Below are 17,832 nucleotides of genomic sequence, written 5' to 3' on the forward strand. Positions count from 1 at the left end.
AGAAGGAAACCTCCACCACATAAACTCCTGCTCCTGTTCTCTCCTCTAAAGCTTCCCATTGCCTAAACCAAACTAGAAACCAGAGGGCAAGTCAGCTTGGTCCGTGCAGTTTCTAAATACAGTCCTAATGGGCACAGAGGAGGGTGAAGAGTGGGATCTGGAAGGGCAAACAATATCCAAAGGCTGAGGTTGCCCACACGGCTGTTCACTGAAGTAGTATTTATAATAGTGAAAAGTCAAAAAGAACCTAAATGTCCATCAAGAGTGGCATGAGTAAAAAAAATTATTTTACATACTTTAATGAGGTGAGAAAATGCTAATGAGAATACTAAGTGAAAAATAAAGCAGGAGACAAAGGCATCTAAATTGCTGCCTTTGTGATATCATCTTTAGTACTAATTCATATGAAAATATGTATAGGAAAAGAACAGAATGCTAATAATGTTATTCACAGATAGTGAGATTATAGATTATTATAACTACATGGTAAAGCTGCCAAGATGGCTAAGGCCACTGTAGACTACTACATCAATCAATAAAATGAGAATCTCAATTATAAAAGAATAGCCCTTCAGAATGTCCACTGGTCTGAGCACTTCTACAGAACTGGACAGGACATTTAAAAAGTGGCATGAGGGATGCCTGGGCGGCTCTGCCAATTAAGTGTCTGACTCTTGACTTTGGCTCAGGTCATGATCTCAGGGTTGTGGGATCCAGCCCCACATTGGTCTCCTCACTCAATGGGGAGTCTGCTAGAGATTCTTTCCCTCTCCCTCTGCTCCTCCCACCATCCCCCTGTGCACAACTCCCCCCCCCCCCCCACCTTGGGCACTCTCTCTCTCTCTCTCTCTTTTTAAAATAAATAAATAAATAAATATTTTTAAAAATTTAAAGAAATAACATAAAAATAAAAGTGGCATCAACCAATCAAACCTCCTCAGGGAAGATTACATGATACTTTGGGGCCTAAAATCTAACTCATATGAGAAACACAAGAATAAATTGGGTATGTTTCTCTATTACTTTCCATATTTCACATCATATTTTCTCATTTCCCCTAGAAGCTCTTTAAATGAGGTATATAGAGATAGAGAGGTCTGTATTATAATCACTCTAACCACTAAAAAGATTATGCCTCCCCCACCCCTAATATATCATTTAAAATAAGAACAATTCTAAATCTTGAAACAAAATTTAAATATCTTAAAATAGCATTAATCTCCAGGCATATTCTAGATTTTTTTTTCTCTCTCATCCCTGCTTTGCTGATATTGTAAGTACATGCTTAATTTAACAAGTAGGTAATCTAGCACACAATACAGATTCAGATCTTCCTCAATTTAGTGGGGCCACACCCTAATAAACCCATCATAAGCTGAGAATACTATGTCAGAAATGCATTTAATAAACCTAACCTACTCCACATCATAATTTAGCCGAGCCTATCTTAAACAGGCTCAGCACATTTACATTAACCCAAATCATCTAACAACAGAAAGCCTATTTTATAATCAAGCGATGAATGTGTCATGTACTTTATGGAATACTGTACTGAAAGCGAAAAACAGAATGCAAGAGCTTTTTGGGTCTGGAACGGTTGTAAGTGTAGGGGTTGTGAGCATGTGGCTGAGTGGGGACTATAGCTGTCCGGCATCATGAGAGATGATGAGATCACACCACATACTGCTAGCCCAGAGAAGATCCAAATTCAAAATTGGAAATACAGTTCTTACTCAATGTGTATCACTTTCGCACCATAGTAAAAATTGGAAAATCGTAAGTTAGAAAATCATAGGTGAATCATTGTGAATTGGGGGTCATCTGTATAAATAAAGTACTATCAATTTAGGGATTTTATATATCCTAGCCAATGTATCAGTCATGGTATTGAGAGCTGAAGGATTATAAATTCTCCAACCCCTGTGAAGTTGAACCTCCTGTATTTCTCACCCTCTTTCTTGTACCTCTTTGAATATTTTCTCTTCTTTCTTATTATAACAGTAAGTATGGAAACTTTTTATCATTTTAATGGTGAATATTGCAGCTTCTCTAAAAGACAGGAAAGTGAGACTCAGTTCCTAACAAGAGCCTGAACGGGTTTGCCAGGCCATACCACAAGGGCTCCAACACACCAGGTGTCCAGAGTGTTTGTGTAATAAATGAATTACACTGGTGCAGTTCCACACTCACATTTACTTATCTTCCTGAGTGTGGAAAACAGAGTCGCTAAAGACATACATCAAGACTGCTTTTGAGAGAGGGAACATCTGCTAAGTTACTTGAGTCACAAATGAAAGAAGCAAACCTGAAGTGTCAATTGTCATGATCATTGAATAATGGTTTTTAAAATTAGAGAAAGCCTACAATAAGCAGAACTGTGGTTAAAGATAAAGTAATCAATTTTCGGTTGTAGTCTAGAAATTGAGCAGTACTCTTCACTCTTGTAATTTATGCCACAGCATGTTTCAAGTCTAGCATAATGGAAAAAGAAACTTACTCTCTTTTATGACCTACTGTGAACTAGTTCTGTGCATTTAATAATACTCATAGAAATTAATGAGCTTTCTTAAACATAATTTTTTAGATCCCTCAAATACATAGAAGTTAAAATAATATTCAATTTTCAGAGAAATGGGTACTAACAACAAACCTACTATTTCCTATTGAGACAAAGGGTATTTAAAGGATTTTCATAATCCTTTTACTTCAAACTTTCTAGCTCTATGTCTTTCAAGCCAACAGTATCTCCTATAAATTTGGAGTTTGGGTCACCAGCAATTTCTTCCCTCTTTTAGGGCTGTGATTAACTTCTGTGAAGAGTGAAAAAATCTTCAACATTTTCACCTTAGATTTCTTTACATACTCTGTGAATCACGCCAGCAACAGGTAGTAAAACTGTGGCTTGTAGGAGCAACAAGTTTGTTAATACTTCAGGGATTGAGTCACTGATTCTTGGCACAATTATCTCATGTCAACGGTGCCCCATTGACTTCCCAACACATATGAATTCCTCATTCTTAGATATTTCCCTTCTTTGCAGTGGGACAAGCATTTCAAGGAGAATGTGTCTTTCTTGGTTTTTTGTTTTTGTTTTTGTTTGTTTGTTTTTGTTTTGAGACAGAGTGTTTATGTGTGCAAGAGAGAAAATGGGAAGGAAGGGCAGAGGGAGAGGAAGAGAGAATCCCAAGCAGACTCCATACTCAGTAGCGTGGAGCCTGATGCAGGGCTCCATCTCACAACCCTCAGATACTGACCTGAGCTGAAATCAAGAGCCTCCCAGATGCCCCTCTTTCCTGGCGTTTGAAAGGATGATAATTCTGAGAGCAAGTGGGTAACTACATTTGTATTGGATACTTCCATTCTTTAGCTAACTACCTGCCATACACACACACACACACACACACACACACACACTATCAACTACTTATTTGGTAAGCTTCAGTTTTCTCATGGTTTAGTGAAAATATTACCAGCTTTGGAGTTACAAAGACCTGGGTTCAAATAATGCCCTGTCATTTACTAACACTACCAGCCTCAGTTTTCTCAGTTCTAAACATGGGAGGAAATTAACCTACCTAGCAGAGCTATTACGAAGATTAAATAAGATGCACTGAATATGAAAGCAACTGTCACATAATAGGTACTCTCTTCATTAGTGCCCTTTGTCCTATTTATTCTTGACAAGTTTTCTTGTGTTTACTCAACTGGCAGGAGAGGTGGGAAATTAGGAGGTTGAAAAGCATTCTCCTTGCCCATTCCCCCATGGACACCCATTTTCCTCAGAAAACATATCCCCCTCTTTGTCCCTGAAAAAAATAGACCATGTCCAAATCCAACTGGCTGTCACTTTTGGTGTTTCTTGATCATTTATTGAGTGACATTAAGGTAAAAATTGGTACTCCTCTTTGTTTCATACCAAGCTTTGTAAATTTGTGGGTTTGTAAGGAGGGTCTGATTTCACACAGAGAAAAGCAACCAGGAAACCTGCCCTGAGCAAGGAAGTTGATGCATAAATTCCTCAGGGGCTTCTCTGGAGGAAGAAACCACATGATGACAAAGGATCCAAAGCCTCAAGGCATGTTCAGCAGTCATCACCTAGATCTGGGGCTGGCTATCCCCTTATGAGTATCAAAAAATGCTTTTAATAAAAGTGAAATAACAAGGAAGGGTACAATTAAATGCCAGCAATGGGCCGGCTACAAAGGTTTCCTGGTCAAAGTACTTGAAACTTCTCACACGGTGAAATTAGGACAATTACAAAATGCAAATTGGTAAAAGTCAAAAATTGAGCAAATGCCAGACATTCAGTTGTACTTTACTTTTATCCTGAAAAAAATCTGAAATCTAGTTTTAGACTAGCTTGTTTAAACATGTTTACTGACATATGTATGAATACAAATACTCATTTCAATATAAGGTACGTTCCAATGAAGGCCTCCTGATCAATAATTGAATCTCTTCCAGAAAAAAATTATTTTGGGTAGCCAACACTAAAAGAGAATAGTTTTGTAATCCCACCTTTGAAGCAACTACATTGTTTTGTTTTGCAGACAATAACAACCTCTTAGTGGGAACTACACAGTGGAGGAACAAGCCAACATTTGCAAGGCAGTAGAGCCAAGAATGGCTGGCAATGCCTAGGGGAGCTTCCACTGCACGGGCTGGAAAAGCACCAGGGCAGTTCTTAGGTTTGCGCATGGCAGTCATGATAAAGGAGGCACGGTATTTCCACATGAATGTCAACAGTTTGCTTCAACTGTCATATGTTTCTCAGACAAGATCAGGTGTGTTGAGGGTAGTATGGTCATAGACTGTCATATCTTTTCCAAATAGCAGATGCAAAAAATAACCAAGCTGTTCAAACTGACATTTTGTCATTATAAAATATGGCTGTGCAAGTTTAACAATTTTTCGACCTCTGAAACTAATACACTATATGTTAATTGATTGAATTTAAGTAAAATTGAATTTAAAAAAATTTTTTGAAAACATTTGAAAAACATTTGAAACATGATTTCTGTTATTTTGAGTGGGATGTTTTGTTTTGTTTTTTGGGTTTTTTCTTTTACTTTTCTTTTTTCTTTTTTTTTTTTTGGTAGTAGATAAAATACTAATTATAGCAGAAAGTCTGAAAGTATTCAATATGTCAGTAACCAGACTCTAGTATATATAGTGGCTAGTAACACAATCTTGCATTCAGACAATCTCATAGTTGTTGCTTATGAAACGGGGGGGGGGGGGGGGGGTGGGGGGGTGGAGGGGGGGCGGATTTCCAGGAGAATAGTCACCAGGAAGTTAAATGAATCAGTTGGGCTCCTGTCAAAGATGTGTCTAGGCCAAGGGCAGGGAGGCACAGTCTACAATCCAAAAGAACCAAAAAGAACAGCGGCTCTGAAATCAGAAAATCTGTTTTAGTCCCACTTCTTTAAACCACACTGCATTCTTCAAACTTCAGTCTCCTCACCTATAAAATGAGGTCATGGGCTTACTGCTCAGAGCCATCATGAGCCTTAAGTGGGATAAAATATCAACAATGGTTTATAATTCTTGAAGTGAAGGTAAAATGTGTATTCACTGTCAGGGACACCTCAATGATAAATCATGAAGTAAAACCAAATGATTCACACAGCAGAATGTCTAGAGGCCTCAAGTTAGAACTGCCCCTAGCAGCTCTGCTTGAGGAATTCTGATATCCCCTTGAGCCTGGGTGGCAACTGCAAAGTCTGAGGACTACCGTCTTCCATTCTACTGCCTGTGCCAAGACTTTGGGCCTAAACTAGGCCCACATCTTGGTTATGTTGTTTCCTGACAAAGATTGGGCAGAAGCCTCAAACACAGGATCTAAACACACTACTTTTGCATTGCATAGACTTTAGAATTTCTAAACTATTTTAGTTTTTTCTTCTAAAATTTCAATGTACTTCTATTTCTATGAATTTACATATTTCTCTCTCCATGACTTAACACAAAAATTGTCTAGTACCAAAAATTGACTTGATTTCCTATATATGTTATAATTTCTCATGGTGAAACTGAAGACCTAAAATATACTCATTGTGGGAATATAAAGGAGGCAGCATTAATCACAATGATTGAAATTTGTAGTGATTAACTGCAGGACTCAAGATCACAAGGTAGAGAATCGAGCCCCAGACTTTATGAGCTCTGTGACATTGACTAAGTTACCATACTTCAGTGTGCCCCATTTTTCTTCACAATGACAGTAATAAGAGTACCTACCTCTAAAGGATATTATGAATTAATTGCAGTGAGTTAATATTTGTAAAGCACTTAGAACAGTGTGTGATATGTACTGTGTATATCAAATAAGCTGCATCTTGCCATCAAATCTTAATGGAAGATAACGTTTTCACAGACATGGTCTAAAGTTATTATAAACCAAATGCTTCCTTTCATTCCTTACCTTATTTAACATATGTATTTTGTCTCTTGACCTCAATCACAAGATAAAGAACTATCCAAATAGAGAACCCAGAGAACCATTAGGAACTTATGCCAATCTTTATTAACTAATTTGAAAAAAATTAGAAAGTGTATTAAATGTGGTACCTTTATGTACTTATTGGTCAAATCTCTTTTACAAGCTGTTGGTATTAACTTCAGGATGCCATAACCCTGACTTCTAATAAATGAGACTCAGTAGTTTGCTGGTTTGAAATGACACTTAACAATAACAAATATGGACAATAGCCAAATTCCTTCACCACAAGATATTTTGCCAAGCTTAACAACAACTTACTTTTACTTGTTTAACTGCCAATATGGGAAGGTAAAAACAAAAGGCACTTGTTAATTCTGTGTTTCATTTTTCTGAATTAGCTACAGGCTCAGCCTACACTCATTTTGTCTATAACTTGTTGATGAGAGAAATGGGGACACCACAATGGACTTTGGATTCTCTGAGTCACTTGTATTTCCTTGGGGTCTCCTGACACTTTGCCAGAATGCTCCCTTGTGATGAAGCCTCTTTGTCATTGCTTCATTTCCATTGAACAGGCCCATCCAGGAGATCTTCAGTGCTGTAAAGACAGCACTAAGCAAGTTCTCATTCTGTAGAATAAAGACTTCTTATAAATCTGAATTCTTAGAGGGATTTTGATAAGGCATTTGAGTCAGCCCAATGCAACTGTATTTTAAGGAAGCTACAAATGAGCTAATGAAACTAACAGGCTTGCTTTTCTTACCAAACCTCTTAAAAGTGTCAGACACTTGTACATACTTTGTTTTGAAAACTTGCTTGGGGACAAGGTATTGAATTCACATTTCAATTCTATCTTGGGTAAAAGCTGAGAATCCATTTTTTTGAAATGACCGTATGGAAAGAGACCTGTGGGATGTGCCCAGCAATTTGGTATGAAAATAAAGATAGGTTGTTTTTAAGGAAGAACACCTTACTTTGGAGAAGATAGGTAATGCTAGACTCTCTTTGAAAGAAACTCCAGAATCTTTTGACAAAAATTGAGTAGACACCAAGTTAGTTTTCTGGATTTGTAAATCTGTTTAAAGAATGTTAGAACCACTTATTTTCAGCCTATAACTTTAGGATGTCAACATCATGTTTATTTATGATTTCAGCCAAGGTTTTCAAATGATATGTCACATTCTAAGCCCAATTGTTCTTCCTAGGTATCAAAATATGATATAAGAGCTGAAATAATACAATTCCAGGCTCTAGATATTTTAAGGAACTGGAGAAAATTATTTAGGCATAGTCCCAAATACATGATTCTCTTTGACTTAGATGCTGCTATGAAGATAAATGTTCCCATGATCACTGGAAATACCTGAAGTTGATTACACCCTCAAGAAGGTTTGGAGCCTTTGATGACCTTCATATCAGAGAAAAAAAAATGTCTCATTAATTACTCAACACGAGTAAAACTTCTTCATCAGAGAAAAAAACTCTGCTTCTTCAAGATAGTCCTTCTTCTGACCTCAGTGCATTTGATTAAATTTTTATTTCTGCATGTCATGAATCATATGCTGCTTTCATCCTTTTCAGCTGTATGCTCCATATTCCACTAGTGTACAGGTTCCTTAGGAGCAGGGATCATCTCTGACTTCATTTTTCTATTTCCCAGTGCTGAATACAGAACAAGTATTCGGTGTTGTTGATCATAAAAAACTTCTCTAAAATTGGACTGATAAACATTTCAATAAGAAGATACAAAAACAAATTTGTGCCATAGAATAATCTATCATTAATCCTAGAAAAATGATTCTGTAGGTCAGATTGCATTGTTTTTCATGAAGATCTCTAAAATCTTCTATACAGTAAGAACAACATGAAATGGAGATTAAGCAATTATTTGATAAAATTTTCAAGGTAGGGGCACCTGGGTGGATCAGTGGGTTAAAGTCTCTGCCTTAGGCTCCAGTCATGATCCCAGGGTCCTGGGATTGAGCCCCATATCAGGCTCTCTGCTCAGCAGGGAGCCTGCTTCCCTCATCCCCTGCCTGCCTCTCTGCCTACTTGTGATCTCCGTCTGTCAAATAAATAAATAAAATCTTTTTTAAAAATTTCAAAGTAAACAGAAATACATGCAATTCAAGATTCAATGGTCTTACCAAAAACAATTTTTTTAAATAAATAAATCACTTCTTTTTTTGGCATGGACATTCCTGAAACCCAACTGATCCATTAGGTGAACTCAAACTTTAAGACAGGTAAGTCTTCTTAATATTCATAGTAAGATTGGCATTTTGAATGAATATTGGGAATTAGAAAGTGAATTTCAATATCTAATATTTTTGCTGCATTGCTTTAATCCTGAGAAAATAGCAGAGCAGTGATTTACTGCCTCATCCTTATGAATAAGGTTTATAATTAAAAGCCAAGAAAGAAAAAAGAAAAAAGAAGGGGCACCTGGGTGGTACCATCAGCTGAAGCTCAGGTTTGGGCCTGACTCTTGGTTTGGGCTCAGGTTGTGATCTTGTGGTCATGATCTCAGGGTTATGAGATCAAGCCCCAAGGTGGGCTCTGCTCTCAGAGTGGAGACGGCTAAGGACTCTCTATTCCTCTCCCTCTGCCCCCCTACCCTGTGGTCTTGCACTCGTTCTCTTTCTCTCTCTCTCTCTCTTTTTAAAAAAGAAGAAGAAAAAATTGAAAGAAAAAAAGAAGTGAACCCAAGACCAGCAGTTCTAAACGTCTCCAAGAGTGTGTACATCACCTATATATGGACTAAGAGGATCATGACCAAAAGCATAGAAAGAGGGGGGTGAAGAGCGACACAATGACAGAGAGAAGCAGCAAAGAATTAGCCTACACTGAACTCAGACTCCAAAATCACTTCAGAAGAAACTCCTCTAACTTCCAGTATAAAGTTGACCTTCCACTTCCTCAGTCCTATGTATTAAGACCCTTAAGTCACTGAATGCATAAAGGTCTACCCTTTTACAGATGAACAGGCACATCTAGACACTCAAAGATATTTCAGAGACTGAGAGACCTGGTTACAACTTCTGGGCTCCTGAAGTTGCTTGACTCCACTTACAATGGAAAACATACGTATTCAAGCCGCCGTCGCTGCTATGATGACAAGAACCACAGCTATCACGGCCCCTGTCACTCCTGCTTCCCTCACCTTTCATCTGTCCAGCACCTGCTTTGGGCGAGGCTCTGCACCAGGTGTTTTGCGGCTGTGATAGCTAATCCTCCTGGAGCCCCGTGAGGGAAGTGCCAGCATCTGCATTCTACCCGGGAGGAAGCTGAGGCTTCAGGAAACATTTGGATCCAAGTTTCCTGAACTTGGATCCAAGCTCCTGCCATTGGATCCAAGGCAGAGGGAGATTTGAAACTGTGTCCGACATTACCGTCTGTGCGTTTTTCACGGCAGCCTGATGTCAGAACTCCTATTTATTGGGCATCTGTTCTCTTTTGGGCATGACGCTAGTCATTTTAAATATATATTTTAAAGTCTCAAGAACAGTGCTTAGAGGTGGGTCTCAGTTTAATGAAACTGAAGTACCTTCCCAAGGAGCTCACAGCTAGTAAATGAGAGAGCTCAAGTTCAAATTCCCGTTTTATCAGTGGTAAAATAAAACCTAAAATCTCAAACTCTTGACTTGAGCATGAGATAAATAAGAAAAATAATCCAGTGTTAATCAGCTTAGATGTAACATTAGATAAAACCAAATGACTTCTCTAGCTACGTCCTTGATGTTAGAAAACACTAAACCAGCCACAAAAGACTGAAAACTAGAATCAATTTTAAGTCATAAAGACTAACATTCTACACATCCAGAATGCTTTCGAATAGCATTTTAAACAACTATTCTCTTTCTGAAGGAATAAAACAGCAGTTTATCCTCACATCATTCTAGTGATATAAACAGGGAGTAAGTTGTTCTCCCTTCTGAGGAGGGAAAGGTCCATTGCAGTACAGATAAACGGGGCTGTGTACAGGGCAGAAACCGGAGCCTGCAAACCCTGACTTGAAGGTGGGTCTCTGCTCACCCAGGGAGGTGGCTCTGACCTCTGGCAGTGGCTGCATTTTTCCTCCAAAGGAAATGAGGTCTGCAGATTTTCCAAGGATTACGAGGCTCCCCACCACTTGAGTCTGGCTCTCTGGCAGAGAACACTAATGCATGCTTTCTAGGTTTAGGGTTCAGGGTAGCTGGAGGGTAATCATCTTCACGTTACTGCATTGACCTTCAGCTAAGAGCTACATAAGGAAATATATAAAAGGAAGCACCGTTTCCATCAGATAGCAGAAAATAAGCACATAAAATTACTACTAAAAAGGAGGCGTAGGCAAGATACTAGTGAGAAAAAAGGGAAACCACCTCCCACTTACTAGTGCGGACAATGTGCCAGTCACTGTTCTGAGCACTCGACGTGCACGAACTTGTTTATTTTTATAACAACTCTTATTAAGCCCCCTTTATGGATGAGAACACTGAGGCACAAAAAGGTTAATAACTTGCTCAGGATGACATGTCTGTCACAGTAAGTAGATAAACAGGGATTTAAACCCAGATAGAGAATCCCCCCCTCTGAATAAACGGTTTAAAAAATAGGGTAGAATTCAAAACATCATAAATGAGTGCCACTAATGGCTACTAAGGAAAGTCAGGCCACAGCTCCCAAAGCCCAAACCATGTTCACTCCCCTGGATCCCCTGATGGCAAGAGATGAATGGACTAGACAGGAGACTGGCTACCAAGGAGGACAACAGCTCTCTTTCTACGAAAAATAACATATTAACACGTTTACCAAGACCAAGCTGAAAAAAATTATAAGGTTGAATTTTAGGAAGTGAGGCAGCCAGTGTTCAAATAGTTTTACATTGAGAAAGAAAATGACCCTTATTGATTTTTAGAACATCTAAGCTGAAATCTGCAAATATTTGCAGAATACAGAAATCTGACCTCAATAAACTTAAAACCATCATTAGAGTGGTAAGCTCTTCCAGGAAGAGAAGCTTTTTTTCCCCCCACCCAACCTTATTTCTTTCATTTCTTCCATTAGATCTTTGCATTTATAATGATGATGATGACGATGATGATTTTACACTTACTGAGTTTTAACTTTGTGTCCAGAAGTCTGATAAAAGTTTTAAAGCATAAACTATCATTTGATACTCACAACAGCTCTACAGAGTCAGTATTATTGTTTTTCCCATTTTTGAAATGAAGAAACGGAGACTCAGAAAGGTACAGTAACTTTCCCAAGGTCACACAGCCAGGATATAAATTCATTTTTGCTTGCTCTGAAAGCCTATAATATTAATGGTATATGCCCAGCAAAAACATGTGGCCATCTGACTATCTGTTCCTCATACAGAGACAAAGGTCACAGCAAGATCTGCACATTTTGCCTCCTTCCACCACTTCAAGTCCTGGACAGAAGTGAGTGGACATGGTCAGATGGCTCAAGAGAGCCACATTGGTAAAGATGAACCAGAAACCTAAGTGTGTTTTAGCCACTCTCTTTCGACTAGAAACAGGTACACTCTCTCAGAAGTAAACAAAATATTTAGGAAGATGATCTAACTAGGAAAACATCCCAAAGACAGACCAGTATGTTTAGTTTTCAGAACATTCATTAGTACGAAGTTCATCACAGTTTGGAAGGAAAGTTCTGTTGTTCAAGACTGAACCACAATATAAGACACTTGGGGAGAGAAGCAAAAACTCCTGTTTTTTAAGTTTTAGTCTAAAATGCACTTGGATTTGAATACATTGTCTATAACTGTGTATGATAACATTTTGATAGACAGGAAATGATGGTGATACGTCAGATAATAAAAAAACAAGGAAGTCTCTAAAATATTTATAGGAAAAATACTTCAATGATGGGTACATCATTATTGAGTAACATTTTAAAAAAGAAATTCGAATTGGGGACACCTGGGTGGCTCAGTCAGTTAAGAGTCAGACTAGATTTTGGCTCAGGTCATGATCTCAGGGTGCTGGGAATGGAGCCCTGTGAGGGTGGATTCTACACTCAGTGAGGAGTCTGCTTCTCTCTCTCTCCCTCCACTCTTTCTCCCACTCATGCTTTCTCTCTAAAATAAATGGGTAAAGGTTAAAAAAAAAAAAAAGGAAAGAAAAGAAAGAAATTTCAATTGGTGTTAAGCACAGTAAGTCTTTGAATAGATAAAATTATGTTCTATTACAACCAATTATTACCATGGATGATAAAAATATGAGAAAAAAGAAAATGCCTTCTTTTGTAGCACTCCTCTCCCATCCCCTCAAACATACTCTAACCATTCTGAAACACTTGTGCTCAGTGGGATGCTCACAGTGCAATCTCAACCTGAACTCATTGCTCCTCCCCTTTTCTGACTAAACTAGTTCAGTCTTCCACCTCCAGGAAGCCTTCCTGGATCCCCTCCTCTGTGCTAACATCTACTGTAGGATTTATCCCACTCTTTACTTACTGATTTCCACAGGAAACTGAGAACTCTTGGATTACAGGAACCAAGCTCATTGCTTTTTATACCCCAGTGCTTAATGAAGGTGCCCAATAAAATTTTACTAAGTGAATGAAAATATATTGCAGAATCAATACTCTTTTAGAAATAAAAGGAAAATATATTCAAAATGCAAATTTTGCACCATTTTATTCTGGCCCGATAGTTCATAAGGGTGCATTTAACAACAACAACAACAACAACAAAAAAAAAACATATAGCAGGAATTACTGGATATTGCCAACTACCCTTCACTAAAAATATTTTATACCCCCAAACCACATAAATATATTGGTACTTCAAATTGATTATTGTTCAAAGAATTATCTATTCAGATAGTATTATTGAATAATACGAAGTTTTAATAAAAATTCAAAAAGGACAATGACAATTACATTTTTTAATAACTAGGGGCTGCCTAGTGCTGTCTAATTCTGACACTGATTCCATTGGGGACAAGCCATTCTCTTTTGGATTTCAGGTTCTCCACCCATAAAATGGGGGTAACCATCCCTGCCACTTCCTCCTCCTTTCGGATCCTATGAGGCCAACGGAGATCTGTAAAAGTGGAGATCTTCACAATAAAGGCCCCATTGTCAAAAGTATTGTGTAATTCCTAGGTAGAGTTCCTATCACTCATTATGGCAATAATGCTTCACTACCCTTCTCCTCTTCTTAGTAGGTTAGTGTCGCTAGAACTCTTGCATAAAGTCTATGGCAGTCAAAGTAAAAGCCACACGGGTGGGCACGAGTTCCTCTCGCTGGTGCTTGGCCTGAGCCAGAAGCCACAAGGAACTCGTGGCCACAAGGAATGCACAAAGGCCACGTCTGTGCCCCTCTGGACCCTGTTAACATGCCTGCCCTTCCCCTCCTCCGAGCGAGGTCGAGCGCGGCGGGCGGTGGACAGGGCTCAGGGACCGCAGAGCTGAGAGGAGACGAGGGGAGAGGAGGTGAGACTCGAGGAGCTTACCTGGCCTCGCAAAGGGGCGCCGGGGGCGGGTGCGGAACGAACACCCCCCAGTCCGACGGCAGAGGCTGCTGCTTCTTCTTGGAGCGCCAGATATGGAAAGGGGTGTGCTTCTTGGGGGTCCTGGACGGGCTGGACTCCGCGTGGTCGCCCTGAGGTGGCGGAGACAGTGGCATCTTCTTGTCCGCCTCCTCCTCCGCCGCCCGGCCCTTGTGGAAAAACATACCTGGGCGCCAGCTCGCCCGCCTTTCCCAGCGCGCCGTCGGACCCCGCCCCCTCGTCGCCGGTGCGGGGGACGGCAGAGGGTGAGAGGACCAAGACCGAGCTGAGCGCGAGCTGCACAGCAGCCCGAGCCCTCTGGGCGCCGGCGAGTGCCCAGCTGCCTGGCAGCGCCTCCACGCGGCGAGGGCCGCCCCAGGTGCAAGCCCAGGTGGGGCGCACGCGCCTGGAGCCACAGGTAGAACCAACAGGCCCCAGGTCCCCGGCCCCGCGATGGGCGGCGGCTGCGGGGCAGCGACACCTTCTGGAAGCCCTCGGAACTGCGTCTTCGGACCCTGCACCGCCGCCTCTGGGCTGGGAGTCAGAGCGCGTTGGGATTTCGACAGCGGCTCAGGTGAAGGTGCCATCCGTCGCCTGCGGAATTGTTGGCCATCTGTTGGCCTTTGTCAGGCTGACAGAATGAGTGACTTACCCAGGAGCCCCGCCTGAAGAAAGATGGGAGAGGCGCATCCCGTGGCGTGGGCCACCCGGCAATTAGGGTTATTCCACTCTGGCCTTTGGGTAGCTTGAGCAATGTCACACTCTGGGTGGCTTCCGTTCCTTTCTGTAAACACGTGTGCCAACTCCTCTCTCCCTTCGAGAGTCTAAATAATTAATTTGTATGTGCATCTCATAAAGTGCATAAGGATAAAAAAACAGAAGGGAATTAAGTATATTCCCCAGTTCCCAAAGGGCTGAATAGATCTCTCACCATGAATTAAATGCCAGTCTCATGAGGTTTTCATTATCTGCTTTACTGTTAATGACTTTCTTTACTTAACCTCAGAGTTGGATTAAATAGCAAAGGCAACTAATATTTAAGCAAAAGAAGTACATGAGCAATTACTTGGGAGCATTATTAGATGATAAAGAGCTCAAGAGCCAAGCACTGCTGCTTAAAAAGTAAATGCAGTACAAGTCCCTCTTACCTTCTTTTCTCTTTGAAGACCCAACTCATTTATTCACTCACTCATCCATTCAAGGAACTTTTATTTTTGTTTAATTTTTAAATATTTAATTTGTTCGCAGGTCTAACCTACATATAATCAATCAAATGTGCAGATCATAAGTATATAACTCAAATGTTTACATATTTGAACATTTATGTGGTCGGGGTATAAGATGGTTTTACTGAAGGGCAGTTAACATTGTCCCAGAAAATCCTCTGTGTATGGCTTTTAAATATACCATTATAAAAATATAAAGTATTTCCCAAATTTCAGATCTCTCTTCTGTCCCCTTCTAGTGCCATATCCTCTTTTTGGTAAAAGATAATCATTATTCTGACCTCTCTCAACAGAGATTAAATTTGCCTCTTTTGGAAATTCATGTAAGTGGAATCACAATATGTATTTTTCTTGTGTCCAGCTTCTTTTGCTCAGTATTAGTCTGTAAGAATCACCCATCTTGTTGCATGTAGCAGTTTTTGTTTTGAATTTAAAAAATTGTGTGCTATTCTATAATATGAATATACCACAATTAATTTATCCAATTTGTGGTTGGGCATTTAGGTTGTTTCCAGTTTGGGACTATATGAATCAAGCTGATATGAACCTTCTTAGACACAAGCATTTATTTCTTTGGATATATGCCCAAGACTTTAATCTCTGGGTATTATGCATATGTTCAGCTTCAGCATATTTTGCCAAGTAATTTCCCAAAAATGGTTGTGTCAGCTATGTTTGAAATCTCCAATTTTTCTACCTCTTCACCAACACTTGATATTACCAATCCTTTTTATTTTGGCGGTTCTGCTGAGGATGTATGTAGAGATATCTCATTACGATTCTATTTTTTATTACAATTTTAATTTATATTTTCCTCAAGAAATATTTTTTGAATTTGTTGTTTGCTGATTATGTGCCCAGCCTTGACTTGGAAGGGGTTGGGCATGACTGACAGATAACACTGATGATATACATCAAAAGGGAAGAGAATGAATAGAGGAATGTACAAAGCATTGTGGGAGTTTGGAAACATTACTACCCCAGCCTGAGAGTTTGGGAGGGAGAAAGAGGAACAGTTAATAAAGACGTATTATAAAAATGGCCCTTGAATTGACCCTTAAAAGGCAAGTGGAATAGCAAGGAATGGGAAAGAGAACTGAAGAGGAATAAAGGAGAGGAGAAACAAAGGGGAAGAGGGAAAAAGAGGAAGTTTTATGCACATTTACTCAAATATTTACAAGTTCAGAAAGTCATTCTTACATTTTGATTCCCCCAAGCAGAATTCCTCTTGAACCACCCATCCCCTTTGAACCACCAGTGAATCTGGAACATATTTTAGTTTTCACACTGTTCACATAGCATGAATGTTACTTATTTACTTATCTGTGTCCCATATCAGCCCAAGAGAAACTTAAGGACATTTCTCATTTATTTTTTTATTTTCAGGACATAAATATCCATTGATTGAAATAATTAAATAAATTGGTATACTAACTTAATTGAATTGCCTGGAATGTTTCAGGCATAGATCTTTTAGACTGCATGCTTTGTAACTACAAAGATCATATGTGCCTTTTTCACTATTACAACCCCAAGGACTAGCCTGGGGCATGGGACAGAGTAGGCACTCAATATGTATTTTTAGATGAATTATAGAAGAAATCAGAGCTATGCGTAGAAGCATACAACATACAACACTTGTGATGAATCTAATGAGGGAAACAGGCACCTAAATACAATAAAACTTGATTAAATAATATACAAACTGTATACATAACATACAACACTTGTGATGAATCTAATGAGGGAAACAGGCACCTAAATACAATAAAACTTGATTAAATAATATACAAACTGTCCAATAAAATTTGATAAGTATTCTAACCAAGGTGTTTCACTGGTTTTCAGTCATTGCTAAAACAGATCTACTTAGGCTTGTTTGAGCAATGAGTTAATTTATCACAGCATATAGGTGGCTCATAGAATATTCCACAGAGCTAGAGAGCTAGACTCTGAAACCCAAATATGCCCAACCAACCCAGAAAGCAATATCACTTTCACTTCTCAGTACTAAGGGGTACACACAGGCTGTGCTACTGCTGTCACCCCAAGAATCAAAGGCTTGTTCTAGTTACTCTTGATAGAAGATCAGCCGCCCCCCACACACACTTTACTCTACTTACATACAAACTGCTCCCTTCTAAAAGAAGAGCTTAATGAAGGCATATTGAATTGGGGGAGTCCGGGTTATTTAACAGCTTCCTAGCTCCAAAGGTAATCTAAGTTTTCTGGGTTTTACTTGAGAGAGATGGAATTCACATGGCTCAAAACTTGCCAAACATAGCACACCCCATAGCACATAAAACAGTCTAGGCCCCCAAAAGCATGAAAGATGGTCGCTGCCAAAGGAAAGAGCAAAAGGCTACGAGAACCCAAAAGTGACTAACTCTGAATGTCTCCAGGAAGTCATCAGCAAGGAGGTGACAGGGTTATGAGCTGTGCTGATGAATAAGAATTTGCCAGATGGAGAAGAGAGGGCTGGCAATCCAGGAAGAGTAAACAACATGGGCCAAGTCCCAGGATTGTGAAAGGGCATGCATTGTTGGTGGGGAATAGTGAGAAGCTGAGTGAGGTCGGAGAGAAGGAGGGTGGGGTGGGGCAGAATGGCAGGAGATGATGATGGTAAAATCAGGTGAGGCCAGATTGCTAAATGCTTGGT

At 39.7% G+C, this 17,832-nt stretch overlaps 1 protein-coding gene across 1 annotated transcript in view; it reads right to left on the reverse strand.

Moving 5' to 3' along the window:
- CRYBG1 (crystallin beta-gamma domain containing 1) overlaps positions 1-14,209 on the reverse strand; it is a 204,323-nt gene extending 190,114 nt beyond the window's left edge. Inside the window, exon 1 of the mRNA XM_082732060.1 lies at positions 13,912-14,209. Within this exon, the coding sequence (XP_082588186.1) occupies positions 13,912-14,132 (221 nt within the window). The 5' untranslated portion in view covers positions 14,133-14,209. The remainder of the gene's footprint in view (positions 1-13,911) is intronic.
- Positions 14,210-17,832: the final 3,623 nt, after the last annotated feature.

Source organism: Mustela nivalis (assembly GCF_964662115.1).
Source record: "Mustela nivalis genome assembly, chromosome: 5".
Classification (NCBI taxonomy): Eukaryota; Metazoa; Chordata; class Mammalia; order Carnivora; family Mustelidae; genus Mustela; species Mustela nivalis.